At 41.4% G+C, this 27,191-nt stretch overlaps 1 protein-coding gene across 1 annotated transcript; it reads right to left on the reverse strand.

Annotated features, from left to right (window-relative positions):
- Positions 1-200: 200 nt before the first annotated feature.
- REEP5 (receptor accessory protein 5) lies at positions 201-27,111 on the reverse strand. The gene is made up of 5 exons (XM_073344720.1): positions 26,792-27,111; positions 25,903-25,996; positions 10,043-10,181; positions 5,340-5,508; positions 201-3,741 (listed from the first exon to the last, which is right to left on the reverse strand). Exons 1-5 carry the CDS (start codon positions 26,907-26,909, stop codon positions 3,692-3,694), a joined length of 570 nt encoding a protein of 189 aa, XP_073200821.1. The 5' UTR covers positions 26,910-27,111; the 3' UTR covers positions 201-3,691.
- Between the last annotated feature and the right edge of the window lie 80 nt (positions 27,112-27,191).

Consider the following 27,191-nt stretch of genomic DNA (forward strand, 5'->3'; position numbering starts at 1 on the left):
GACCTCTAACACATAGGCGCATAAACTAAGAGCTCTGACAATGAAGTATTAGGTACTTCTGCAAGCTCCTGCTAGAATGGGGGCAAGGATGAAAAGAAGTATGTATGCTGTAAAGAGGCCTTGCCCTTTTAACCCAGTAGTTTTCCATAGGACTGAGCAGATGGTACTTATTTAAGACATATTGAAAGGCATTATTCCAATACTGTAAGATACTGCTCTTTATTTATATCTTTCTGTTCAGTACATTACATCTTCAGCACAGACAAATTGGCTAAGATATACTAATTTTTCAAACAGCTGCTGGGAGAAGACTTACTGAATGGCCAGTGCCCACAGGAGTTATTTGCAAGTACAGAATGGGTTGCTGCAGCAATCTTTCCCTTCCCCTTTTAAGACTACTTGACTGAACAGGTCCTGTTAATTTGCATACCTTTGAAAAAATCTTCTCACTTACCTAAAGATTCAATATATCAAGCCCAAAAGCAATTTAAGAGAATGTTAAGTTGTTGTACAATTTGAATTTCCTATACAGCAACTTATTAGCAGTAATGCACTCAGCTTAACAAGCAGCATCAAGCCATTTAATTTGTGTGTCTACCTGCAAATCAGTTGGAACAAAGAATTGTTTTTAAAAAAAAAAACTTGAGGGATGTGTTGCACTAAACATAGTGTTAACAGCTGTCTGATCAAGAGGGCTTTGTTGAAAACACAGAAAACATTTAACTATTCAGTTCTGAACCTTATTTAAGAATACTAGAATAAACTTCCCCTTACACCTATCTAAAAGGGCTTTGCTCCCCTGAGTGGGGTGAAGTTTAAAAGATGGGATTCTTCAGAATAAAAATTAACTGGGTTGAGTATCAGGAAGTTTAGGCTGTGTCCCTACAAGGATGGATGGCTGACCTTGGAAAGTCTCTAACCTCGTTTCCCACCTCTTTAAAATAGGGACAGTATTTAAGGGCTCTATAAAGAGTCATTTGTTTACTTATATGGAACTTAGTTCTTTTCAGTTACTTTGAGCACCATACTTCATGGGTATTGCTGCTGTTAAACCTAAAAATTCTCAAGTGTTTTAACATCCTTCTAAAAAGGAAACTGGCAGCAATGTTAGTTGCACAAGCTGACAGGCTTGTGCAGAGCTGATTTCAAGTGCATAAAACAAATTAAAATGGGTTTTTACCCCCACAAAATTCCACTAAAATGTAGCACTGACTATGATAGTAAAGCTTTTCCTCAGACTACCTTTACATTGCAATTCTTAGCCGAAGTGAAACCTAGAGGACTACTTCTAGTTTGGTTTTTTTAATGTTACTATTGCACTTCCATTGCTGTTTCAGCTAAGCTTATACTGTGCTGTTCACACTTTTGTTAGCTGCAGGGGTGCTGTAAGTTAGCCAGTGTTATAGCTATCCTGTGCTTAATGCTAGGGATTGGCTGATTTGACCCCCTTCCTCATCAGCTAAAATAGTTTGTGGGAAATAGTAGCATGACCTGCAGTCACACTGTACCCCTCCTTTGTCCACAGTGGCCCTTGGAGATAAAGGGAAAAGTTCCTGTTTGCATGGGAAGAGATATAGAAGACCCCAGCACTTTGAATAATTAAGTACCCTTCACCCACCCCTTGAGCTCTTCTACCCAGAACCTTTGCTCTGAGGCATCCCTAAAAGTAGGGCAAGAAACTCAGTTTGAACTGAAAGTTCCAGCAGCCCTTCCCATTAAAATTCTAGAGGACAGAGGCGGCAGGGAATGCTACAACAGTTATTTAAGGGTAGGTGACAGTTAGTGAGGAGATCTCCGTTTCAAAGTTACCTTTCTCTGTTGCTCTATGCGTTAGGCCAGCTTGTAGCAAAAAGTGGTCCTAAAGCAATGGGGAGTTTTACAAGCCAAATATACACAATAGATATTTGTCTGCAAGCTATGCTATTTCAAGTTCTCCATTCAGCATGCAAACCTGGCCTTTTGGGGGAAATACACCTAAGTCACCCACATGCCTTACTAGCACTAGGTACTCACTACCTCCCGTTTTATTTAAATTGTTCTCTTGATTACAGATTATACTCTAAGGTGTACTTGATACCTCTTCATTAGTCTAGCTGTGATGTAAAAACCTTTTTTCAGATATAACCCTGAAGCTGCTATATTACATTTTTGAATTGTTTCATGCATTGAAAGATCCCAGATGGATTAACCCTTGCTGTCTCATTCTCAAGTTGGAAAATTCAAAGTGTTTCTGTGGGAAACTAGAAACCTTCACAGCTTTTATTTGCTTCTCTACATTAATTGGAATGCATTTTCCTTAAGGTACATGGGCTGGGCCACAATTATAAATATGGAAAAGTTTTTTAAAAATGCTGTAAAGCCAGCAAGCTCTCAGGAAACATCACTAGGCATAACGACAAGGAAGAGAACATGTAAAACTATAGAATTGTTGTCTACAGTGTGAATATCTCTCACAATTCAAATAAAATAGCAATGATAACAGTAGATGCAAGCACAGATTGTAAAGGGGCAAAGTGTTTTGACCTGTAGGAATTATTTTTAAGGCTTTGGTCACATTTGTGCTTCTCTGGTTCTGTCCAATTAAGTAACCTAGATGATTTACTTCTTCCCTGTAAGAGGTTTTTTGATGCCCATGCATTTCATGGGCTCTGATTTGGTGGGTAATGGGGAAGACCCACATCTCCTTATGTAGCCAGAGCAGACAACACCTTTTGCATATGTAGAAAAAGCTCAGGACAAAGGGGTTGATGGGAACAAGATAAGAGGCAAGCCCCATAATTACAGTGTAAATTGTAACTGACTTCAGCAGATATTTCTACAAATCATTGCAGTAGAGCTGATTTTTTTTGTACAGTTGCTTTCTGCTTCTGAGTGTAATTTTATTTGTAAGGCACTCCATTCCTGAACTGTTTCACATGCCAGTTACATTTAACAAACAAGTCAGGGGTTATGCTTTAGTCAGTTTGTACCAGGAGTTCAGTGCATCCATTTCTGGCAAATAACTTCACACCAGTATAACCCAGGTCATTTGCACTAATGTGCTCTTTTCTATGTTTAAGAACTACCCATTTAATATTGAACACACACACACTTTGTACTGAATACTGCAGGTTACAAGTGGTACATGCAACAATATAGAATCTCCATGACCAAGTGCATAGTGCGGTTGGCTTCACTCGTGGGGAATAGCTGTATTAAGCCACTTCCCTTTGATAAATTATTTCCTGTATATGCAAATACATGTGCATGAAAATCCAAGTAGAACGCATTACTTTTGCATACAAAAATGATACGTTACAGGAAGAACCAGTCAAATGTTAACTGTAAATACAGAGAATGCATGCACAAAGAAAAACTGTGACGTGCAGAGCCTGTGGGATATAGATATAATTTTATTTAAGTTTGTGTTCATGGCAGGATGAGACACTATTGAAAGGTCTTTCCCCTGTATGGAGATGAATAAGATAAGTTTTCAATAAGCTTTAGATACTGCCCATTGCACTGCATTTAAATAGAAGTGCTTACTTTCTATACAGACAACATAAAAGTAAGCAAACTTACAACACATTCCTTTAATATATCAAAAATGTTTCCAAGGCAACATTATTAAAATTATTATACCACAGTCCCCAGTAACATCGAGCTGTATAAAGGAGGTGGGGGGGGCAAATTTCTTCATCCTGCTAACAGTTTAAATGCCCTTCTTCTCATCACCCAGTAAGTTCACTGTAGCTTTCTTGGCTGGAGGAGGGGAGAAAACAAAGTGTTAAATTTCTATTCTGCTACAAATTAGAGGCCTGTGTAATCACTACTGGCTGCAGTTGAGAGACAAATCTACATTTTGCCTCCAAATGCTGAGGGAAAACCAGCCATTTTAAAATAGGCAAATAAAATTGACAATAGGAGTGGATCAAAGCTGTGAAGTTTCGTAGAAACAGATTCTGTGAAAATTACAGCAAACCAACCATAGATTGATAGCACCACAGTGAAGATCACAGACCAACTTAAGAAAAGAGCACTATTTAATATGGGATGTACCAGGTCTAGCTGTAGTACCTGAAGATCTGTATATTTTGAAAGTTTCACTATAACATATCCAGAGCATGAACCAGCCCATCAGTCAGAGTTGGCTGTAATAACATACTGATTTAACAGGTATATGCAAACCTTAGTGGCTGAGGGTGTATAAGGGGGGAAAGAGAGGGAAAAGAGAACAAGAGGGCAAGACTCAAGGAAGAGGAACACGAAAAAGACAGGAATAGAGAATACAGGCAATAACTAGGAGAACAAGAATAGTTGAAAAGAAATAAGTTATTGTGCTTTAAACCTTATCTACCAAAACAGATGTTTGTCTCAGTAAAGGTCATGCATCAGAAATGTAGGAAAAATAGGAAATAATGAGTCATTTACATTCAGGGAGGAAAATAGAGGTAAGACAGAGAACAACAGGAAAATCAAAGAAAACTCCTAAAAAATTATAAAAGGTTTTCTCCCTTCAGATTCAAACACTCCAGAAAGTTCAGCTACATCTCCTTCCTTCATCCATATTTTACATGAGGCATTTACAGTGCAAAATTTCCTGCCTGGTTTCCTTGGGAGCTAAATAAGTGCAGAACACCCTCCAGCCTTCTTCCCCCCATGCGAGCCCCTGTGAACCATTTTAGCATGCTGCTTGAGCTCCAGCAATTGTACATCTAGGAGTCACTATGGAGATTTCACTTTTCTCCCGAGACATAAATCACTGTTTGGTGTTTTTCATTTTGTTGTTTTTTAAAGAAAAAATTGAGACATTTTGGTTTCTGGGAGGGGAAAAATACAAACACTTAATAGGTAGTAATGTTTCACCTCGTGTTGAATTCCAAGTAATATTAACAATTTGCCATATAAAACATTTGACACTTATGCCACAGCACCAAACTCAAAGTACTTCAGTGACCCAGAATGCACTAGAATAGTTGTATGGATTGCCTTGTGTGATGTGCTGAATAGATTCTCTGACTAGTACCACCACTTTATGGACATGCTAAGCTGTTGTAGGAACAAGCAAAATAACTAGACCATTTCACGCAAGCAGTGTCCTTCAAGAGACTTGTTGTTTAATGTAGACACACACCAAAGAAGTGGTACTTGCTGCATCTGTGCCCTCTACAGTTGTCTCTCTCCTTTACTTTGTTCCAAAGGGAATTTCTGCACAAAAACCAAGACAACACACATCCCACCAGATATCTGCAAAAGCAGCATCTTTTAAGACCAAAAAATGATCATTTTAAAGGCATCAGCCCTGAAATCATAAAGGTAAATTCCCACTCCTTGAGGTAAGTTTACATTCTTGGTCTCACCTTCTTTAGTAATGACATCCGCAGTCTCTGCAGCTTTGTCTTTCAGATCCTTCACAACACTGTCCAATTGAGCCTCGTGCTTCAAGAAGAAAGGGCGGATAATTCGGTGGTAGAGAAACTCTGCTCCATTGGAAGGGCTTGGAGCCATGCACCATAGCAGAAAGCCACACTGCACAGAAAAAACAAAATCCAATATTGGCGCTGAGAGAGGAAGGATGAGATTCAGAAGATCTGGGTTCTCTCCCTTACGCTGCCACAGACTCAGTGACTTGCCAAGGTCACTTTTGCCTTTTCTACACACAAGCTGTACTGGTTTAATTAAACCTATATAGTAAAGTGACATGCACAAACCCCCCTCCAGCATGGATTCAGTTATACAGATATCGCTTATTTTCATATGAAAAGGGGAGAAATAAGCTATACCTGTTTAAGGCTTGTTTATACCAGTAAAACTGCATCCATAGTAGGGGACTGTACTGTAGAACTGGGTCAGGGGTATGGTTTTGTTGTTTCAATCCAGTATTAATCTCTGTGCCTCAATTCCCTGACTGTAACATAAGGATAATACCTCACAAGAATGTTGGGAGGATAGATCTTTTAGCGTATGAGAGGCTTATGTACTACTGGAATTGGCAGTATACACATTTCTATGGCAACCATCCCAGTACAGATACCAAAAAGAACACTTAGGTTGCAAAGTCAAAATCAGAATTAGTCAAAGTCAGCACCTATGCAACCTAAATTAAGACTTTTAGTACATATATAGCAAAGGTGGGCAAACTACAGCCCGCGGGACCGTCCTGCCCGGCCCTTGAGCTCCCGACTGGGGAGGCTGGTCCCCGGCCCCTCCCCTGCTATCCCCTCTCCCCGACAGCCTCAGCATGCCACGCCACCAGCATAGGAGAGGGCTGCACTGCGGGGGCAGGGAAGAGCAGCAAGGGAGGCTCACCTGCAGCCTCAAGGGAGCAGGCGGGAGCAAGGTGAATGCATGCGGAGGACTCAGGAGGAGCACTGGGCCGCCGCAGCCACTGGCTGGAGAAAAGTGGTGCTTTGAAGGAGAAACCGTCGCTTCTCTCCAGCTGCGCAGCTGCCCCTGCTCCTCCTGAGTCCTCCGCCCATGTCTGCAGGGCTGCATTCTGAAAGGAGCTTTAGAGGTGGGGTTGGATAGGGCGTGGGGTCCCGGGGGGTCCCAGGAGGGGGCGGTCAGGGAACAAGGAGTGGGGGGGTTGTATGGGTCGGGGGTTCTGAGGGGGGCAGTCAGAGGGCAGGAAGTGGGAGGGGCGGTTAGGGTTTGGGGAGGCTCAGCCTTCCCTACCCGGCCCTCTATACAGTTTTGGATGTGACCCTCAGGCCATAAAGTTTGCCCACCCCTGATATATAGTGTGAAAGAGGACCTGCTCTGAGGATGAATCAGGATTGCATAGTGAAGGAGACGGTTTTCTGAAGGACACCTACCTCATTTGTTGCAAGATTTGGCAGGTGCAGAGTCTCGTCTCTTTTTCTGTGGTCCCCTATCTGATGGCTAAGCAGTTGAATGCTGCCTTGGAGAATTTGATGCCACCCCTGTCTCTGCTACAGAATTCCTATGTGATACTGGGCCGGTCACTGAAACCAAGTTTCAGATGTAGTCACAAAGTTCTCTTCATTATCTGGGTGCTCAACTTGAGACCTGGGGTCTGATTTACAGAAGCGCTGAGCACTCTCAGCTGCAATGGAAATCAATGAGAGCTGTGCTTTGGGAGCTTAAAATGCTAAGTACTGTGAAAAATCCAGTTTTAGGTGTCTCAGACTGGGCACCCGAAATAGCAGATCCTTTTGAGTTTAATATCTGCATCTCAGAAACTATGAGGAGTCCTTGTGGCACCTAAAGAACATGAAAAGATGGGGGTTGCCATACCAACTCTAATGAGAGTAATCAATTAAGGTGGGCTATTATCAAAAGGTTTTTTCCTCCTCCTGCTGATAATAGCGCACCTTAATTGATTGCTTTCTCCTTGTTCGGTATGTGGCATAGGTCTGCCTTACAGTGCTTCTCCAATGTTAATTATCTTCACAGCACCTCTGTGTGGTGAGTGGAGTGGCGGTTATCCCCATTTTCCAGATGGAGAACCGAGATGCAGAGAGGTTTCAGAGTGGTAGTCATGTTAGTCTGTATCAGCAGATTTAATTGATTTAAGGTGGTCTATTAGCAGCAGGAGAAAAAAAACCTTTTGATAATAGCCCACCTTAATTGATTTGTCTCATTAGAGTTGGTATGGCAACTCCCATCTTTTCATGTTCTCTGTATTATAGATCCATCTCTCTCTTCCTACTGTATTTTCCACTCCATGCATCTGATGAAGTGGGTTGTAGCCCACAAAAGCTTATGCCCAAATAAATTTCTTAGTCTCCAAAGTGCCACAAGGACTTCTTGTTGTTTTTGCTGATACAGACTAACATGACTACCACTCTGAAACCTATCTGCATCTCAGTTCTCCATCTGGAAAATGGGGATAACCGCCACTCCACTCACCGCACAGAGGTGCTGCGAAGACAATTAACATTGGAGAAATACTGTAAGGCAGACCTATGCCACATATTGAACAAGGAGAAAACAAAATATTGAATAGGTGCTCATTTAAGTGAACCCCATTCATCTTATACTCTGAATGAGGTAAGGGGTGTGGGTGGGGGGAGTAATGACACAGTAATTCAAGACTGTATAATAATCCAGCACACAAATAGGCTGAAATAAGGTTGCACCTTAATCCTGGTATTTCTTAATTTTTTAAGTGCTTGATTTTGCAACCTGAATGTTCTTTTAGTGTAGATTTTTGGTGCAATTTCCTAAGTGGATTTCACAGATATGCTCACAGCAGAGGAATGAGGATACTCAGGAATTCAATTCCAGTGATCAGATCCTTCTTGCCCATTCTTTTCCCTCTCTAAAAGTTTGGCCCCTTTTGCCCAGTACCCTCTAAACAGTCCCTGTTCACTTCTGCTTTGCCACCCCAGCTTCTCCTCCCACTCCTATCCTACTGGCTCAATCAGCACCTCTTGTCTAGACTCCCTTCACAGTCTCCCTGTCCAATTTCCTTTCCAAGCCAGTCCCAGTCTCCCTTTCACCCTGAACTCCCAGTCAGTTTCTCTCTTCCCTCCCCCACTGGTCTCAGTCTCAAGCTCCTTGTTCCAATCTATTCCACTTCCACGTCTGACTTTTTGACCCCTATGCATTTGAGTCCGGCAGCTTACTTCTCCCTGCTGTCTGGGTGCCAGCACGGGGCATAGAGAACTCAGTTCTAGGGCCTCTCTCTAGCTGAGAGCAGCTGTCACAGGGGAAGTCCTGCTTCACCCCTCCAGCCATTGGCTGGAGCATGCTCAGCCATGCAGGGGTGGGGAAACGGCATATATTCAATCAGGTCCCGTGTAGGGGATGGAGAATGTTAAGTGAACAAAGAATTTTTGAAGATTTTAGAGGCTAAACTCTCATATCTACTAATTGTACATGAACTGCAATTTTTCACAGGCTTGTAACTGGTCTTATTTTCCACTAGGATTTTACAACAAGATAGTTAACTTGATGTATAAAAAAAAACAAAACCCAACTTTTCTGAAATGAATAAGAAGTCCTAACATTGCATTAATTAACTGGACCCTTGCGAGAAAGAAGCATGGCCCTCTCAAGAGAGGGACAATAGTTTCCTTCTGAATCTTTAGCCAGGATCAACTGAACAGTTCAGTTAAGGACTTTGAGTAGAATCTTGGCTTTAACATAAGCTGTTTCCTGGGAGAAATATCAAACCGTGTATCGTATTGCAATCATACAATTTTAACAGCAAGTCAGTATTGCAAAAACTTTGATGGACTAAACAAACACTTAGAATTCAGCATTATTTGCAAACAGTTGTGACAAAAATAGCAAAGTGCAGAGATGTGGGGAGAGAGAAGCACGAGAGAAAAGCAGCCCACCCAAAAAGTACATAACAGTCAATTGCTCAGTTAAAAAGCTACTCAGTTACCTGGAGCTTCCTCTACCCAGAAGTGTATTAAAAAATAGCCTATTGAAATGAACACAAACAATGTAATGTTTGAAAGTCTGGTAATATCACATCTTTGCTGGCAAAGACAGCCTGAAGCAGGTTAGGCAAGTTGTAGTTTGGAGTTAAAGTGTAGCTGATTATTTACAGCCTGCTGAAAGCGTTCATGGTGCTGCAAACATAGTTTAGTGACAAAGTACTGTAACTCCAACTCTGCTCTTTCAGAAAAACAAGGACACGTTAAAGGACATCTGAAGCCCATATGATCCAAATCTATATCTTCACCCCCTGATTCTCACACCCCCACCACCCAATACACAGGATTTATACTTTTTATTGTGGTCTTCGGAGTTACTTCTGCTAATCCCATGGAGTGGGGGCAAGTGCCTTAGGTCCCTTCACTGCATGGGCACATACAGTCATATTGTCTAAAAAATTTGGCTAGGGACTCAACTTCCCTATGCTGTACTCCTCCTCCCTGCAACTCTTGTCATTCTCTTCATTCTCCCCCTAACCTCAAGAGTTCATACTCTTTGTGCCAAAGTGACAATTTATATGCTAATCAGTTTAAAAGTTAACTATGACCCAGTACCGGGGAATCTTACTGCCATCTACTTCTTTCGTGGATTCTACATTAGATATATTGAGAGATTCTTATTTTAAGGGGAAAAGGGTGAACCAACAAACCTTCAGCATGTAGTAGAAAGGGAACCAAGACAGAAAGATATCAGAGAAGAATTCTGCTATGCTGAAGATGCCATACACAACCCAGTAGGTCAGCCACTGTGTGTCATCATCTTTGTTGGGGCTTTCAATAGCCTTGATTCTGAAAAGGAAAGCATAACAGGTGAGCAGTTCAGTTATGCCACCTCATTTACAAAATACAAGGATTTGTCCCAAATCTGTTATGATATAGTGGAGAGACCGATCACTTTGATTTGCCTGTGCATATGTACGTGGGAGGATGGGCTGAAACATTCCTTTCATACAGAGGACTTGCCCCAGATCTTTGTACACTAAAATCTTTCTATATATGAAAGAAGCCGAGAAACTCAAATATATTTTTAGGTCTCCTACGTCTGACTTTGATGATAAAAACATACGTACATACATAGACATCAAAACACAGACAAATGATTTGTGGCCTTCCATTCCAGTAGATGATTAAGAAAAGGTGAGGTAATGTTAGCAGGAATAATGTGGAGAGTCCACCACTGAACCAAAGGCGTTCCACCTTAATGAACCACATGTTTTTTCTGTTCACATGCTAAGGTAATAAAAATGTTCCAGTTCCCTGTAGACAACAAGATAGAGCTCACAGAAAGTTCATTTGCTGTTACATTCTTGCTGGTCACTAAAGAAAGTTACTCACAGGTTCCATAAGAAATAGCACAGAGACTGTCCCCCTCAAATCACTGGAATGCACATAGTGCTTCTGCATACTGTTACAGTCTAAACAGCAGAAATGAAATGCAGATCTGTGCAAGCCACTGATGTGATTGTACTACAGCTCCCTAGATGAAAGCCGAATGTACTCTAGATTAACAGCTTTTAAAGTGCAATGATTATCTTAGCGCACAATGATTCTGCATGAGCAAGAACCAAATTTCATACAAGCAGAGGCAAAAACATGAAACTATGTGGCTGACCTGTGTCAACCTGCATGTCATATCAAAGCACCATTTACCTGTGCAATGCAATAGAAAAAAATTAAACAAACAAGCTCTCGTTAGAAAACTAGTGTGGATTCAAGAAAGTCTTACCAGAGCCTGAATTTTAAGTGAACAAACTTACTCCGTAGCTCACGAAAGCTTATGCTCAAATAAATTGGTTAGTCTCTAAGGTGCCACCAGTACTCCTTTTCTCTTTGCGAATACAGATTAACACGGCTGTTACTCTGAATCTTGTTATTTTGTGGACCAGAAGAAAGGTGGTAGGTAGCCTTTATTTTAAATTGGATCTGAGCATGTACCTAAGTGTTACGCCAAAATGGACAGTCTCTACATAAAAGAATAAATGGACACAAATCAGACGTCAAGAATTATAACATTCAAAAACCAGTCGGAGAACACTTCAGTCCTTTTGGGCACTCGATTACAGACCTAAAAGTGACAATTCTTCAACAAAAAAACTTCAAAAACAGACTCCAAGGAGAGACTTCTGAATTGGAATTAATTTGCAAACTGGATACAATTAACTTAGGCTTGAATAAAGACAGGGAGTGGATGTGTCGTTACACAAAGTAAAACTATTTCCCCTTGTTTATTTCCCCTTCTACTGTCCTTGTAAACTGCTGGAAATGGCCCACCTTGATTATCACCACAAAAGGTCCCCCCCCCCACATCTCCTGCTGCTAATAGCTCACCTTTCCTGATCACTCTTGTTAGAGTCTGTATGGTAACACCCATTGTTTCATGTTCTCTGTGTATATAAAATCTCCCCACTATATTTTCCGCTGTATGCATCCGATGAAGTGAGCTGTAGCTCACGAAAGTTTATGCTCTAATAAATTTGTTAATCTCTAAGGTGCCACAAGTACTCTTTTTTTTTTTTTTTTGTGAAGAAAGAGCAGAGGTCTAGGAATCCTATAAGTCCTAGAGAACGCCAGTGAAATGCTACCACTTTGGATAACTTTGAGGGAAATTCTAAGGATTGAGTAGTAGTTAGATGACCCAGGTTAACAGATGTACAATTTATTTGTGAATGTGGCAGTACTGGAAAGAATGTTCTTTTGGGTAATAGGATAAAGTGTACTTACCCAATTTGGTTGGTCATTTTCTTGTATATATTATTCCTTTAATATTGTTTGTTGAGTCTGAGGGGAGACCATCAGTTGCACAAGATTTTTTTTGAAAGTCTATAATAATGTTTATTGAGCCCTGTAATTCATAGCTACTGACAGTTCTGCCTGTGAATGCCACCTCTGTTTTATGAAATGCTAGACTCCTTATAGTGCTTCAGATCCTGGTTCTACAGGTTAAAAAAAACCTTGTCACACTATTGATTTTATGTTTTAGAATAAGCACTGGAAAAAAAACTCACCGGTTGACTTAGCTCTCTTTGACCAAATTATCTTGAAGCACAGTATGACACAAATATATTGATTTAACTTATTCGTTATCTGGACACGGTAAACATCCTCAAATTTATCTGAGATCCCACAGCGGGATATTAACAGAACCTGCCATGACCCATCCAGCACAGTTAACCTGTGGTGCTCAAGCCACTTTGCTGGCACAGCAACTGGAAGAACAGGCTTTTCAAAGAGTGCTGTTAAGGACTGCATTTTCAGTCCATTGCTGCTCCCGCTAACACAGCACTAGTATTACACCATGGGCTGGGTGGGATTTTGAAGCAGTGACAGACAGGAGAGGAGGGAGAAAAGAACTGCATTGATGGTCTAATAGCAAAGCCTTCCCCATGTTTAATGCCAATAGGGACCTAAATTCCATGGCAAAGTTTTTGCTTCACTCTAATGGCACAGACTGGAAATGCTTCAATAGTTGCATTTATATTAAAAATGGACATTTGGAATTGTGGGCAAACACAGCTGGATACTTGTGCTAAAGCGATCAGCTTTTAAATAGTTAACAATTTTGAGGCATGGTTCAGGCTCTCCAGACTCAGGAAGAGACCACTGCATTTGCTGAGATTCTGCTCACATTTCCAAGGCTGTCTTCACAAACATGGAGACTATTATGTTTTGTTGATTTGTTTGTTTAAATGAATTCTACAATTTCGCAGTAAGGGGCAGTTCCAGGATATCACAGAATACATAGAGCTCTATTTGTGTTAGCCAATATTAGCTGGGATAGATAATCCGTGCCCTTTCTCTGTGAGCCAATAGGGACTAAGAGCTCTGTTGAAACAAAGCACTGTGAAAGGAGGAAGTGCTCTAGTCTTTGGTAATCTGCTGTGGCCAGCTGAAGGAGCTGCAATTTCCCTAATCAACTCAGAGAGAGAGAGCTGCATCTGTGTGGGCCCTGGGGAAGAAAGGAGCACAGAAAGATCAAGGGATAGAAGAGAACAAAAGTGTGAAATCCAAAAAGTGAGGGAGACAGCCCCCCGCACCCTAAAAGGAAGTGAATAATAGCTGACAGAGGTGGTGTTATATTTGGATTAGCTCTTCTCTATTTTGGCCCAATAGCAAGAGTTAAATAGAGGGGCTGCAGAGTGCCATTTAAAGTGGGGGAGGGCACACAGAGGAAGGGGGAAGAACGAGTCTGCCCCGCACTCACCCCACAGTGGCTCCTGTCCCACAGGGCTGGGCTGGCCTGGCTCACTGCTCTAGCCAGTTGTCTTTCAACACGGCATGCAAACGGGGCCGTCCCCAAACAATACCTTGACCCCTCCCTGACTCAGCCTAAGCTCGAGGGCCTGAAAGTGTTGAGGCCCCCCCAGCTTTGCAGCCTATGGTTAAACATTTGTTTTTGGTAGTGCCCATGATGTGTTAGGTGCTTCACAAACAATCAAGATGAAAAGAAAAGGAGTACTTGTGGCACCTTAGAGACTAACAATTTATTTGAGCATAAGCTTTCGTGAGCTACAGCTCACTTTATACTGTATGCATCCGATGAAGTGAGCTGTAGCTCACGAAAGCTTATGCTCAAATAAATTGGTTAGTCTCTAAGGTGCCACAAGTACTCCTTTTCTTTTTGCGAATACAGACTAACATGGCTGTTACTCTGAAACCAATCAAGATGAAGCAGTCCTTGCTCCAAGGAGCTCACTAAAGCAGTCAATTGCTTCTTGAGTGCCAGCCTGCGCAATGTTGCCAACACTTGTGATTTCATCAGGAGTCTTGAGATATCTGGGGCATTTCTTAAACCCCAGATCTTGGAATCATGCAATTATGTGAGAAATTTCGGCTTTTATTTTAGGGGGGGGGGGGGGACGCCTGAGGTAAATTTCTAGCCCTGCTGGTTTCAAAGAAGAGCATGAAAACATGAACCTTACAGGCTCAAAAACTATATGGAAAATAAAACATATCCAAAAGTTGATTTTTTTTTAAATCGTGTTTTTTAAGCCAGCCTCAGTGCTTGAATGCTTGAAGATGGGAGTACTGAGAAACTAAGTCTCCCGCAAACCATACTACAAATTTAAGAATCCCTGCACCATTTGAAAGTGGTGCTGGTGGGAGAGAATATCTGCCACCACTCCACCCTTGCCAAGCAAAACCAAAAGCAAGCACTTGTCCCTAAGAACTGATGTTTCCTTTGGAGCCTGTGTTGTACATTGCAAGTTATGAATATAAAATGGGGCTGATATTTACCTACCTCTTTGTATTGCTTAGAAGCATACAGATAAACCCCACAATTATGAATGATAAAGAGGGATATTTGGATTTATAAAACAAGACAATCTTTTATGGTTATGTGCAATAAAAAGGAGGTGTTTGTTACACCAAACGGATAATTGTGTATCTACACTGTGCAGTTAACCTGGGCTCTTACTCAAGTTTTAACCTTAACCACCACCACCACCACCCCCACACACACACAGTTCAAGAAAGTAACCTCTGACATAGCTCTGGAAGTGATTTAAGCCCAAGGCTAGCTTACTTTGCTGAGGGTGTGGCTTAGAGCCCAGGCTTTGTTTTAACTTGAGCTAGAACCCACCCACTTTTCAGGGAGGATGCAAGCAAAAGTCACTCTAGTGCTGAATGTCCTTCCCACAATTCCTCCCTGAAGGACAGACAACTTTTCCCTCAATTGAAAACTGAATGGGTGGAAAAAAATCTTAGGATTTTTCTCAGCACCAGGAACCATGGGATATGCCCCCAGATACACATGGGCAAGTGCAGATACAGTAAGCACATAATAATGCAGGTAGAGGTTTTGCTGTGGGGATGCACCCAACGTCCCTCTTGGTCAACCTGGATGTCCAGAATCAGATGCCAGTCACCTAGGTTAACTGTGCAGGGTAGACATAGCCTTAATACTGTCTATTAATCAACTGACGTAAAACATTAAATTCACAGATGGAGTTGCGTATGCTGCAAGAACCAGAAGGTAACCCCGCTCTGAAGTGGTCTTATCTAGATGCTATGTGATAAGTCCACTGGGGAGGAGGAAAAAAGATATAATCTGCAATCATTTTAAAAAGATATCTGTCACTCCAGCTAAAGTATCATGCGACACGTCAGCTCAGAGTAAGTACAAATTACATATGTCTGCAATGTGTATATATAATACTATTCCATATTAGTTTATTGGTGCGAGGGAAATGGGTTAAGTGCATCATCTCTGCTGATTTCAGTTTACAGCTGCAGGTTGGGAAGGCTCAGAGGGGCAAATATTTGGAGCTGTACCCTGCCCCATAGGCAAACTCTTCCTCTCTCCATCTGCCAAGACAAATGCCAGTGTAGACCCATTACTGACACATGATTTTCCACCCTTTTTAATTACTCTCCACTATTTTATGAGAAAGCTACAGAAAATGCTTTACATTCAACATCAACAAGTACAATATAGTTATTCAAAAACCTGAAGACAAAAATCTTAGCCATTGATAAGCCTGGCAATTGTTACACTGATATAAAATACCGCTTGTTTAACTAAAAAAATTCACAAGTCCTCTTAATAAATATACATATATGACTAAAAATATGTAATCAAGTGAAGAGGAAACAAGATAGATAATCAATGTATTTAAAAAAAAATTAGCTTGTTTAAAATTAAATCAAACATCATGGGAGACACCTAGGGATGAAAGCAGAGGCCATAATGAAGTGCCAGCCATTTGAATAAGTAACACAGGGTGACAAGAATACATTACTTATTTACTCCTTATGTTACACAAGCTCTGCATCAGTTCTAAGTCTTCAGCTTCAGTACCCTGGTCCCTAAATATGTCAAGAGACTGTTTTTTTCTATTCATGACCCATCAAAACAGCTGTATTCATACACAATAGAGTTGACAATGCCAAGAATGAAATTTGCAGGATTTTCTCTGTTGCTCTCTCAGGGCCATAGAATACATTTTCACTAAAATTAAAGTCAACATGAATCCTACCAGTTCTAGAGTGAAGTGTAAGACCCACTGTCTTGGTTACTAGGCTAGCTGCACCACTGTCCCTTTGAGGTCTCCACCAAGTATATCCCGCACAGGTGACAGGCCTTGGACCTTTACCGCTCCTGGGGTGGAATTCCTCAGCTTTCCCACTCAGACCAGGACCTGGGTCATAGCCCCTTATGTATCGATCATGATTATTTCAGCAGGTCCAACAGTGTTTGGCACCTGCAAGCCCTTTGTCTCCAGGAGCCTGTGGCAGCACATTTGCAGTGACATGAATAGCTTCCTCAAAACAAAGCAAAATTTATTCAAGCAAGGGGTAAAATAAAAAGAGGCCTACTCGCATGGTCTTATTTACACCATGGTAAATTCCCTCAACCCAGCTAACTCCATCTGTGGCAGGGAGAAACAGCCTGTACTGTAATAGGTTTCAGAGTAGCAGCCGTGTTAGTCTGTATTCGCAAAAAGAAAAGGAGGACTTGTGGCACCTTAGAGACTAACGGTAGCTCACGAAAGCTTATGCTCAAATAAATTTGTTAGTCTCTAAGGTGCCACAAGTCCTCCTTTTCTTTTTGTACTGTAATAGTTTGCTTTCTCTGGACATCCAGTCCAGTCAGTCTCTCAGCTCATACAACGCTCCCTCCCTTTTCTAGGGTCTTGATTCAAAAGCTCACTTTTTTATCTCAGGCTTTAGCATTTGGGAAAGTAAACTATTCTCACCTAAATGTAGCCAGCCAAGTAGTTTCTTCTCCCATTTGATGACCCAGTGGTTATCTTAACTCCTTTGAAGCCAAGTACCTGAAGCCGTCCTATCTGTTTTACCTTTCCTGCTCAACATGGGGCAGGAACAGGGTTAAAAACCCCTATACAGCCTCCTTTGATTTAACTATGCATTTAGTCAGCCAGCAATACAAAATTGAACATGGAAATAGTGTCGCACAATATTAATTTAAAAATACTCCATCCCAGTTCATCATATCCACCTTGATAATAGCTTTCTCACAACCACCACACTAGTGAGTTGTTTATCATGTTAGTTCCTATTAAATAACTCCCCCCACTCCCCCAACACACACATTCTCACACATGAAGAAAGGGTGGGAGAAACAGTCTTTCAAGTTGATTGTTGGCAATCAGGTAATAGCTTATAACAGCACTAGATAGTGGAATTGAGGATAATTTACACTTCTACCTATCCAGCCACAGCCCCCTTATATCAAACTACCATGCCAAACTAAGATGCTTCATCCACACTTCCAGTATTGGCCACAAGCTTATATACTAGAAACAAAATCATCTATTACATACAGCCTCACAGACTAGAACTCAGGCTGAACTCCAGCGTCAAAACATTTTTTCCATTTTACCTGAAAGGCAGAGGGACTAAAAAAAAAAAAAAAAAAAAAAACCATTGCTTTCTGGTTTCATCCAAAAAGTATATTTATATGTATTATATTGACACTAGAGCTGGCTCATAGTTTCTGAATGAATTTGTCAAAAAAAGTCCTTTGTTCGGAAAAAATAAAAATTTTCACGCCACAAAATTACTATATATGTTTGCCTTAATGTGGCTCTGACCTACAGTGAACCCCTGGGCAGAGATAGAGGATCAGAATTAAGTTGTTTATGGAACCTTCAATACATTTCTAGCCCTTCAGTCACATGCAATTTTCCTGTTTGTTTAAAAACAACCAAACTTTAGTTAATGTGACTCTATAGAGCATTATTAAATGATGAAGTTTCAGAAATAACATGCGAACGCTAATATTCCTGTGCAGTTTGTGAGAGCGTAGGTTTGTTTTGCATCCAAAACAAGTGAAATGAAATTTTTAATCTCGTTATTAACAGCACAACAAGCAAGGGAGTCTAGATTTGCTTTATCGATTCAACCCAAACAACATACTACTAAAATGAAAGATGTGTACTGAAGAATAAATAATATGTCAAGTATGAAAATGCACATGGAACAAATGAGATGTTCACAAGTGGCTAATGCCCACATGATCTATTCACTGAGCAAATCAGATTGTAATAGTGATGAAACAAGAACTAATAACTTTATTGCGGCTAGAGTAGTTTGGGTACTTTGATTATTTTTATAGAAATAAGTTGTTTCGTACAATCTCCACTGTCTCTTCAATATTTATTTCTGAACATATGTTTACTGAACTTCAGCATTTATAGTACATCACATTGCAACAGGACAGTGGTCTCCCACTAACCTGAGAGAGACCTTGTCATGCACAATACAAAAGAACCAAGAACATTTCATTTTTATCTTAAATCATGACTCAGTATAATATTCAGCACGTCATCTGCCTTAACAAGTGACAGGAATATAAATTACAGATGAAGTCAGACTGAGAGATACTAGCACCAGAGCAGTTTTAGTATGCAAATTTTAAAGGTAGGTTATTTTACAAAGACATCTTTGTTGCAATGTTATTTGTATACTGAAAGAACAGGTAACATGTAATTTATGGTAGCTCTAGCATTGAGACCTACTAAACTACAATGTTCTTAGAAATGTAAAAGGAAGGAAATACCTAAAAATCACATGGTATAGCTTTATATTTTTAATTAAAACCTAAAAAATGGACTGGCTGCCAGTCCCAGTCCCACCCCAACCCAAAAGCTTCTATAATACTGATGTATGACCAAATAACAATGCAAATCATTGTCTGGAGAGTGAACTGTTCAAAAAAAATATTATATAGACATGAGATATAAAATATCTGTAGGGGATTTATTTAAAAACTCCTGTGATTATGGCACATAGAAGGTGACAGTGGTGCCTACAGAAATGTGTGGCTCCTCAACAGCATTTTCTGATACAAGAGGCAGTTTCCAGCAGATTGAATCATCCCATGGCTACATTTATTTTAAAATCCATGAACATCCAATAGAAGAAATACTACAAAAGAAAGCTACTCTCTCTTTGAGACTGCGAATGTCAGCTCTGTTGGATTGTCGTATCATGGAATTAGTCAAACAGAATTCTAAACCAATAGTGCTCACCTTTTCTGCAACCAGCTAATTAAAAAGAGTTACTGTAACCATCTTCCGATTTTAAGTGAATTAACTAAGCCAGAAAACTTTAAGTTACCAGATTCCTTTTGACAAGATTCAGCTATTTGGCAGGGAAAGGCTAAAACGTGGAGCTGTGATGCTTTCTGAAGCTGTGATGCTACTAATTATTACTATGATTAGGGTTAGCAATCCACATATACAGTACTTCCCTTTATGCGTATTAGGCATTATATATCCTTTTAAATTCTTTTGCTTATTATTAAAGAATGGAGTCCAGCAATTGAGAGATGCCAAAAGCTGTTACTGTAAGTGTCATGGGAAAACCTTGGAATTTACAGTGCACACCAGATCACTCATGTAAATAAAGCATTATAGATGTGCAGAATTAAGAACCTAGGGATATGCCACTTTCTCCATTGCTTTCTTTCCTAAGATGAATGCTACAGGCTTTGTGTTTTCAGTATTTTATGTCATCAGTCTCATTAGTGCAGAAGAGAACACAATAAAGTGGTCTACATACAAAATAGCTTTCGTTTTAAAACTGATAGTATCAATATATAAAGAGCAAGGAAAATGAAGTCACACAGAGAAAACCTGTCAATAAAAGAGAATACGGACACTATTGCTATCACATTTCAAGTGGTACCAAACACGGGTTTTTCCACCTGTAGGTAGGATAAACACTTTCCTGGCAGCACCATTAGTTAACTAAGGGGTGGGGGAGAACCTGGAACAATAATGCTTTAATTTGGAGGGGAGAGAAATGGAAGCATTCATATCTGTTCCCACTTTCCTTCTCAAGTGGGAAACTTTTTACTGAGTATCTTTACAACCAGGAACAGAAGCAACACCCTCAAAGCATACTGGTTAAAATATACAAATACACACAATCTTAGGCCAGGTCTACACTAAAACTTAAATTGACCCTGCTACATCTCAGTGGTGTGAAAGATCCACACCCCGGAACAAAGTAGTTTAACCAACTTAATCCCCAATGTAGACAGCGCTAGATTAATGAAAGAATTCTTCTCTCAACCTAACTACAGCTTCTTGGGGAGGTGGATTAACTACAGCAATGGGAGAATCCATCCTATTGCTGTAGTGTCTACACTGAAGTGCTACAGCAGCATAGCTGCCGCAGTTTAAGTATAGACATAGCCATAGATAATAGAAAGGCTTTAAAAGGCATAGGGATAGAAAACAATAGCTGGCATCTGTAGACTCCTACATACTTAAGTTTGCTATTTGCTATTAAGTTTTTGGGGACCCTTTAATACATGGTACAGACTCCTTATGCAATAATGAACTTGCATTCCACCATACTCAAACTATTGTGTGTTTGTAGTTACTGATATATTTGTTTTGAAAACAAATGTTTTTTTGTTAAAAAAAGAAAAACCTGAAGGGTGATTCTTTCCCTACCCCCTCTGAAACTACACACACCTCCTACCCATCCACTATACTTGTGTTTAGAGCCTTCCTTGATTGTTTCCAGTACCTTCTCACCTACACAATATTGAAACACGCTACTAATGTTTAGCCCTCCTTCCACAGTCTCTCTCTCCCCTTGAACTTAGCATTTCATACTACCAACCAGACCTTTCTCAACCACATGGCACTTGCATTTTTAGCCATACTTCTTGCAATTGACAATGAACTCTACCACTAACAGATCTCTCGAGTATAGTTCCTTCTTTGTCTTCCTCATTATCACATCCTGCCCTTGGCAAAATTGTCTAAATTCACACAAGGGTATCACATTTTATGCAGAAGGTGCCCATGTTTATATATGCTTCACTCTTGATTCTTTTCTCACTCTTTCAGCCATCAAATACTGACTCTTACCTCACATCTTCATTCCTGGCTACCATCCCTACCAAAAAACACTAACTGTATCCAGATACTACCTGAAGCTACTTTCTGCCAACACACACACACACTCTCTCTAACCCCAAGTAATTAGTCTGCAACATCCCCCCTTCACATGTGCAATACACACTCCCTGTCAGTGGGGGGGTAGCAGCACATTAATTCATGGAGAAAGGACGGGGGAGGTGGGGAGAGAAGAATCTGTGTATTTGGAGAGGCAGATGTTAACTAAGTGGGAGGCTTGACAATGGTGCAGGGGCTTCCACCTTCTCTCCCTGTGCAGCTGTGGGTTCCAATAATCCAGGCCTACATGGAAGCTCCTCTCCCTTCCACTAAACTGTGGGCTCCTGCTCCATCAGCAGCCAAAGGCCTTGTCTAGAATGGTGATTTGCCATAACTCCAGCCAGTGACTTAGCTGTCCTGGTGCAGCCTTTAGCATTGGCCGGCAAAGACACCACTCGCACTGGTGGAGTCTATCCTCCTTGAAACCCCAGCATAAGCTACATTAATTCAAAGAGCAGTTACCTGTCTACACTGATCACTAGAATCAGAGCAGATCCCTATTTTGGCAAGGCCCAATTCAGTTTATTTAAATTAAAAGTGATTTGTTTTGCCTCAAGATGTTGGTAGGTATGTTGAATCAGGAATGCAGTGAGAACAGTTATTTTGCTATGGGGCCAAAAAATCAAGCGTTTCATCCTTCCAATAGGGCGAAAGTCTAACTGGGTTCAAAAAAGAATTAGATAAATTCACGGAGGATAGGTCCATCAATGGCTATAACCTAAGATGATCAGTGACGTAACTCCATGCTCCCAACCCCTAAACTCAATCCACTAGACTATGCTGCCTCGTATTACATGGGTATTTCTGTTAGTTTTCTGTAGCTTAATCAAAATATTAATAGCATAAATTAAGCCAAAGCAGCAGAGTTTAATTATACTTAACTGATTTTCTGCTTTTTGACATTAGCACTAGGAGTTAGGCAGCTTTACTGCTTCAAGTGACCTTATTCTTAGCAATTACAAAAAAAAAAAAAAAAGTAAGCACATTAAAAGAAAGTTTCAGATGATCCTCATCACTTAATCACCGAAGACGCTTCCTGTTCCATTTTTTAAGTGTATACATGTTTTACATACACACACAGCTAGCAATTTTTTAATATATAATTTTTTTTTGTTAGGTAGTTCACCACCACTGGTTACGAGTGGGGCTACATTGAACAGACTAATGCTCTGCAATGCATAGGAGCGCAGAGAAAGTATTGATAGCATTATTTAAGCACCGCCAACAAAAATGTTTTCTAATATTTACCTCTTCCCTCGTTTAGTAGTCTGGCTATTCCCTTTTTCAGAGTTAAAGTTGTCTGGAAATAAAAAGTTTGCTTCTAAGTTCTATGGCAAAGGACAGTAGGATTGGGTCCTTGATCATATCACATAAGAGGAATAAGTTTAGACATTGGCAATGTAGTTTACACAACACACATAAAGGAACATCACCAACTTAAGATAAAATAATCAGACTTCTTGAAAATTTTTCCCTGATAATATTACAAACAACACTTCTTTTCCATTATACTGATTTTAGATTAACTGGAAAAAATAGATTCCCCCTCTCCCTGCCAGTTTACTTTGTGCATTTGATAACACTTTATATTCGTTTTCACTCTATAGCTCATTTCCCTGTTGCGTGAAAGACTCTCAAAAACAAGGAAAAGAAAAGTGAATAGGAAGATGCAGTTAATTGTAAAACCATACAAATTAGTAAGGGGACTTGTGTGACAATGCACAGCTACTTTCAAACTCGCATTCTGAAACTGACTAAATCCTTTGTGCATGTCTGTTTTAAAAAGAAAAAAAAAGAGGAAGGAGTGTGGTTGCCACAGGAAGCAACCCAATATTAAAATCCTAGTGTCATAGAAGTTAGAGATAGAAGCTAACAATTAAGTGTGTTCCCACAGTCTGCTTGGTGTGGACTGGGTTAGGGGAGACGGGGACTTGATATGGTCTCTCTCCCACATGGCTAGCAATACAAATGAGCAGCATACCCATCCTGTGAATGAGTAGCCAAGGAAAGCATGTTTTTGCAGCAGTGTGCTTGAGTACTTTGTTAAATGTAACTTTAAATGAGACAAGTTACTAGACATACCATGAAAATTAAACTTGGACCCACTTTGTTCTAGAAAAAAAATTGGGAAAAAATTTGTTTTTCCCCCTTCACCTTCTGAGATCTGAATCATTTTAACAGTGATGCAGCTATCTGCTTCGGTAGCAGTCACATTAAGACGCTGTGACAATATTCTGAATTTAGCTCACTTTAAGAAAAGGAGTACTTGTGGCACCTTAGAGACTAACCAATTTATTTGAGCATAAGCTTTCGTGAGCTACAGCTCACTTCATCGGATGCATACTGTGGAAAGTGCATCCGATTAAGTGAGCTGTAGTTAGTCTCTAAGGTGCCACAAGTACTCCTTTTCTTTTTGCGAATACAGACTAACACGGCTGTTACTCTGAAACCTGTCATGAGCTCACTTTGTTTTCCCACCTCCAACATGAACCACAGCTTTCAGTTTTACCTACAGCAAGTGTCCCAAGAGTGTGTTATTAGTGAACAGACTTTTCTATCCAACACCTTTAAGGCAGATTTCACTAGTATTGTTATACTATTCAGCATATTTAAATATGTGCATAGCTCTCAAGAAGATCCAATAAGTTATGCACTAAAATTAATCAGACATCACTGTTAAATTAGTAAGAAGGAACAGTTTATCCTTACAGCAAGTTTTGATTAGTGGAGATCCTGTAGTATGTAATTTTAAGTACTCATTCAACGTGAAACAATAAAATCTAACTTAAAATGCACATATGTTAAAAATGTGTTTGTAACAAGTTAATGTAGTGCTTGTGAAAGGTACCAGATTGACTGCCCTTGCTACAGAACAAGTTCAGACTGCATCCCCATATTGTCTTGTGGATTTTTTAAAATATTTTTAAATCTTCTCTCTCTCTCTGTTGTTTACTGTCAAATGCTGCTCCTTCATGTTACTTCTAGCCCCTTCAACAGCAAAGTCATTTTGGAGCAAGGAGGCCTCCTTAAATATGGATCTATTCTCAGATCCTTTATACAATGCTGTTTGTTTTATCATGGCCTAGGTTGTATGCTTCCACTAGATCACTGCTCTAGTGAATATCTTGAAGTGTACTCTAAACTAAAATATCCATATCAGTCTTATCCAATATTGTAACAATAGTAATTATTTCTCGCTCTCTCTCATCACTAGAAGCAAATGCAACGTATGATTCAACCTTTCATTAAGACATTACACTTCAAAACCGTAAGCTGGAACATAATTAGAACAGGTTTTTAAACAAACATAATACCTTACCATTTAGCACATGAAGAAAAAATAATGGGGGGTGGGGAGGATGCCAGATTTTCATGTTTCCACTTTAACCATGTAAACTGAAGTGAGTTTTCTCATTACCGACTAACATACTAGCATAAACTAAAAATGATCGAAGGAGTGATAAAATTCAGGAGTATGGCACTTTGATGCCACAGGCACTACAAAGAGTTTAAGCTAGATGACTGCGATTTTGCAATGGTAATTAAAAAAAAAATCTTTAAAAAACAGCCACTAAAATTGGAAAAATGTGACTGCTTCCTTCTATGGAATTGAGATATAGTAAAACAGATTGTTCTTGTAATGGAAAAGTTCATTCAACAAATACATACACAAGAAAAGCACCAAAAAGAGGATAGGTATTTAGAAATGTGGCCACCCTTTCAAGCATACTCAAAGGAGGAAAGCCCCCTAGCCAGGGAGCTAGAATCTTTAGCCAAGTTCTTTGAATATAATGCTGATCCTGAATAAGTAATATATGATGCACTATGTTAATGTTTTATTGTAACTTTGCATTAATACAAAGTTTCAAAAAATAAACCAGCTAACATTCATGACAGAAAAGGCAAAACCCATGGAAATATTTTTTAAAAAGTCACAGGCACTGCCTCTGCATCCAACTGATATTTGATCTCATGTATGTTTCAGAAATTCCAACTCTTTATTAGCTTTCTGGGCAGAGTCTCAACTTTACAGTACTCATCAGTTTACTAAACATTGTTCAGTTGTTTTGTAACAACATCTGCCCACCCGGGGTTGGGAAGGAGATAATTTAAGAAATAGATGATGACTTTCAAGTTTTAATTTAACAGCTATAATCTATACCAAGGGCCAGCCTACAGAAATAAGCACCCAATGACTTAACGTTTCACCTTGTAGTAAGGAACCCTAGTCTCATAGTCAGAAATCCATCGAGACACTGTCTTTTTAAAAAGCTTTCACAAACTGTGAACATAAGGCCCTTGGGAAGTTTCGCCATCTGCACATTCCAAAGCACCTTCATCCACCAGACTGTCTCAAACTTGGACAATTTGAATGCCAGAAGAGAAAATAATGAACAGGACAAAATCACCACAAACTTGAAATGCTACAAACATTGCCTAAAAAATTATCCGCAGGGAGGAAAAACAGCAATGGAATAGTTCTCCCTCTAGAGAGGTGCCCCCCTCCTCCCCTTTCAGATGGCCTGTTTCGGGGACAGCACTGTGCAGGAGGGTGCGTTTGAGGCACTTACGAGATGTAGGCAGGATAAGCGAATCCGATCAGGTTGCACAGCAGAGATGCTCCATAGCCGATCACCAGGTACACGGCCAGCACGCCAATGATAGCTACCCAGGGAGAAAGCAGACAGCGCATTAGAGGGGGGAAAGCGACCGGTTATAAATAGGCGGGGCGTTTTCTCAACGACTCGCGACCGGTGGGAAAGAAACCAAGCTATCGAGTCAGCCACTCGCTCCCCCACTGCGGCAGGGAGCCCCACTCGCCTACTGCCAGCCCCCGACTAGCCAGCCCGGGGAGCACTCCTAACCTGTGACGCTAAAGGGGTACATCGCGCCGGACCGGGGCGGGAAGCAGAGACTCCAGGCTCGGACACGTCAGCCGCGCTGGCTAGTCAGTTTCCACCTCCTGGGAGTAACTCGCTCTTTCCCCTCCGCCCCGTTGCATGCAAACGCGCCGGCTCAGATGCCATCGACTGGGGGGGGGGTTCTCCCTGTGCGATTTTTTTGGGGGGGGGGGGGAATTGACACTATGGCTCAGCAGCTTCCATGAAATCGCCCCCAGGAGAAGGCAGGGGACGCAATAACTGGGGGGGGGGGGGAGCTGGGCTGGCGTAACCGGAGAGCACAACGTTGCTGCTGTCGCTCCTCTCGGCTGCCGCAGACACCCAACCCCAGCCATTCCGCCTCCGCCCCCACTGCCCCTCTGGCCGGCCACAGGCTTCCCCACTCCTCCGCCTCCGCCTCGAAACCCGGTTACGTAACCCAGAGCCGGGAGGCCACTCCTCGGCAGCGTGTCCCCGGCAGAGCCGCTGCCCGGGCTCGCGGGCACTGACCCCAGCCCCTGCCCGCAGGCCGGGCGTGTCCCAGGGGCCAGCAGCGGCGGGGAGCGGGGCAGTCACTCACCGATGGCGATGTAGGATCGGCTCACCCCGGTCTTGGTCTCGATTTTCTCCAGCAGGCTGGTCATGCAGTTCTTCTCGTGGAGGAACGTATCAAACCGCTGCCTCATGGACGCCGTCATGGCGAGGCCGCTGGGGCTGGAGAGCACGCAACGCCCGGATCCGGTCGCCCAGCCTTGGCGCTGCGAGGCAGGGGCGGCGGCGGCGGCGGCGGCTCTGCTGGCTGGAAAACCCTGGCCGGGGAGGGGAGGAGCCGGCGGTGGCACGCGGCAGCATCGCGGGAGACGTGATCTGAGCGTCGGCCCTGCCCAGCTGCCCTCCCCCGCCCGGGCCGCACTGCAAACACCACGCCCGGCCCCGGCGGCTGCCGCAGCAAGGGCGGATCTGCAGGCGCCTTCGCGGTT

This window comes from Lepidochelys kempii, chromosome 5 (assembly GCF_965140265.1).
Source record: "Lepidochelys kempii isolate rLepKem1 chromosome 5, rLepKem1.hap2, whole genome shotgun sequence".
In the NCBI taxonomy this organism is placed as follows: domain Eukaryota; kingdom Metazoa; phylum Chordata; order Testudines; family Cheloniidae; genus Lepidochelys; species Lepidochelys kempii.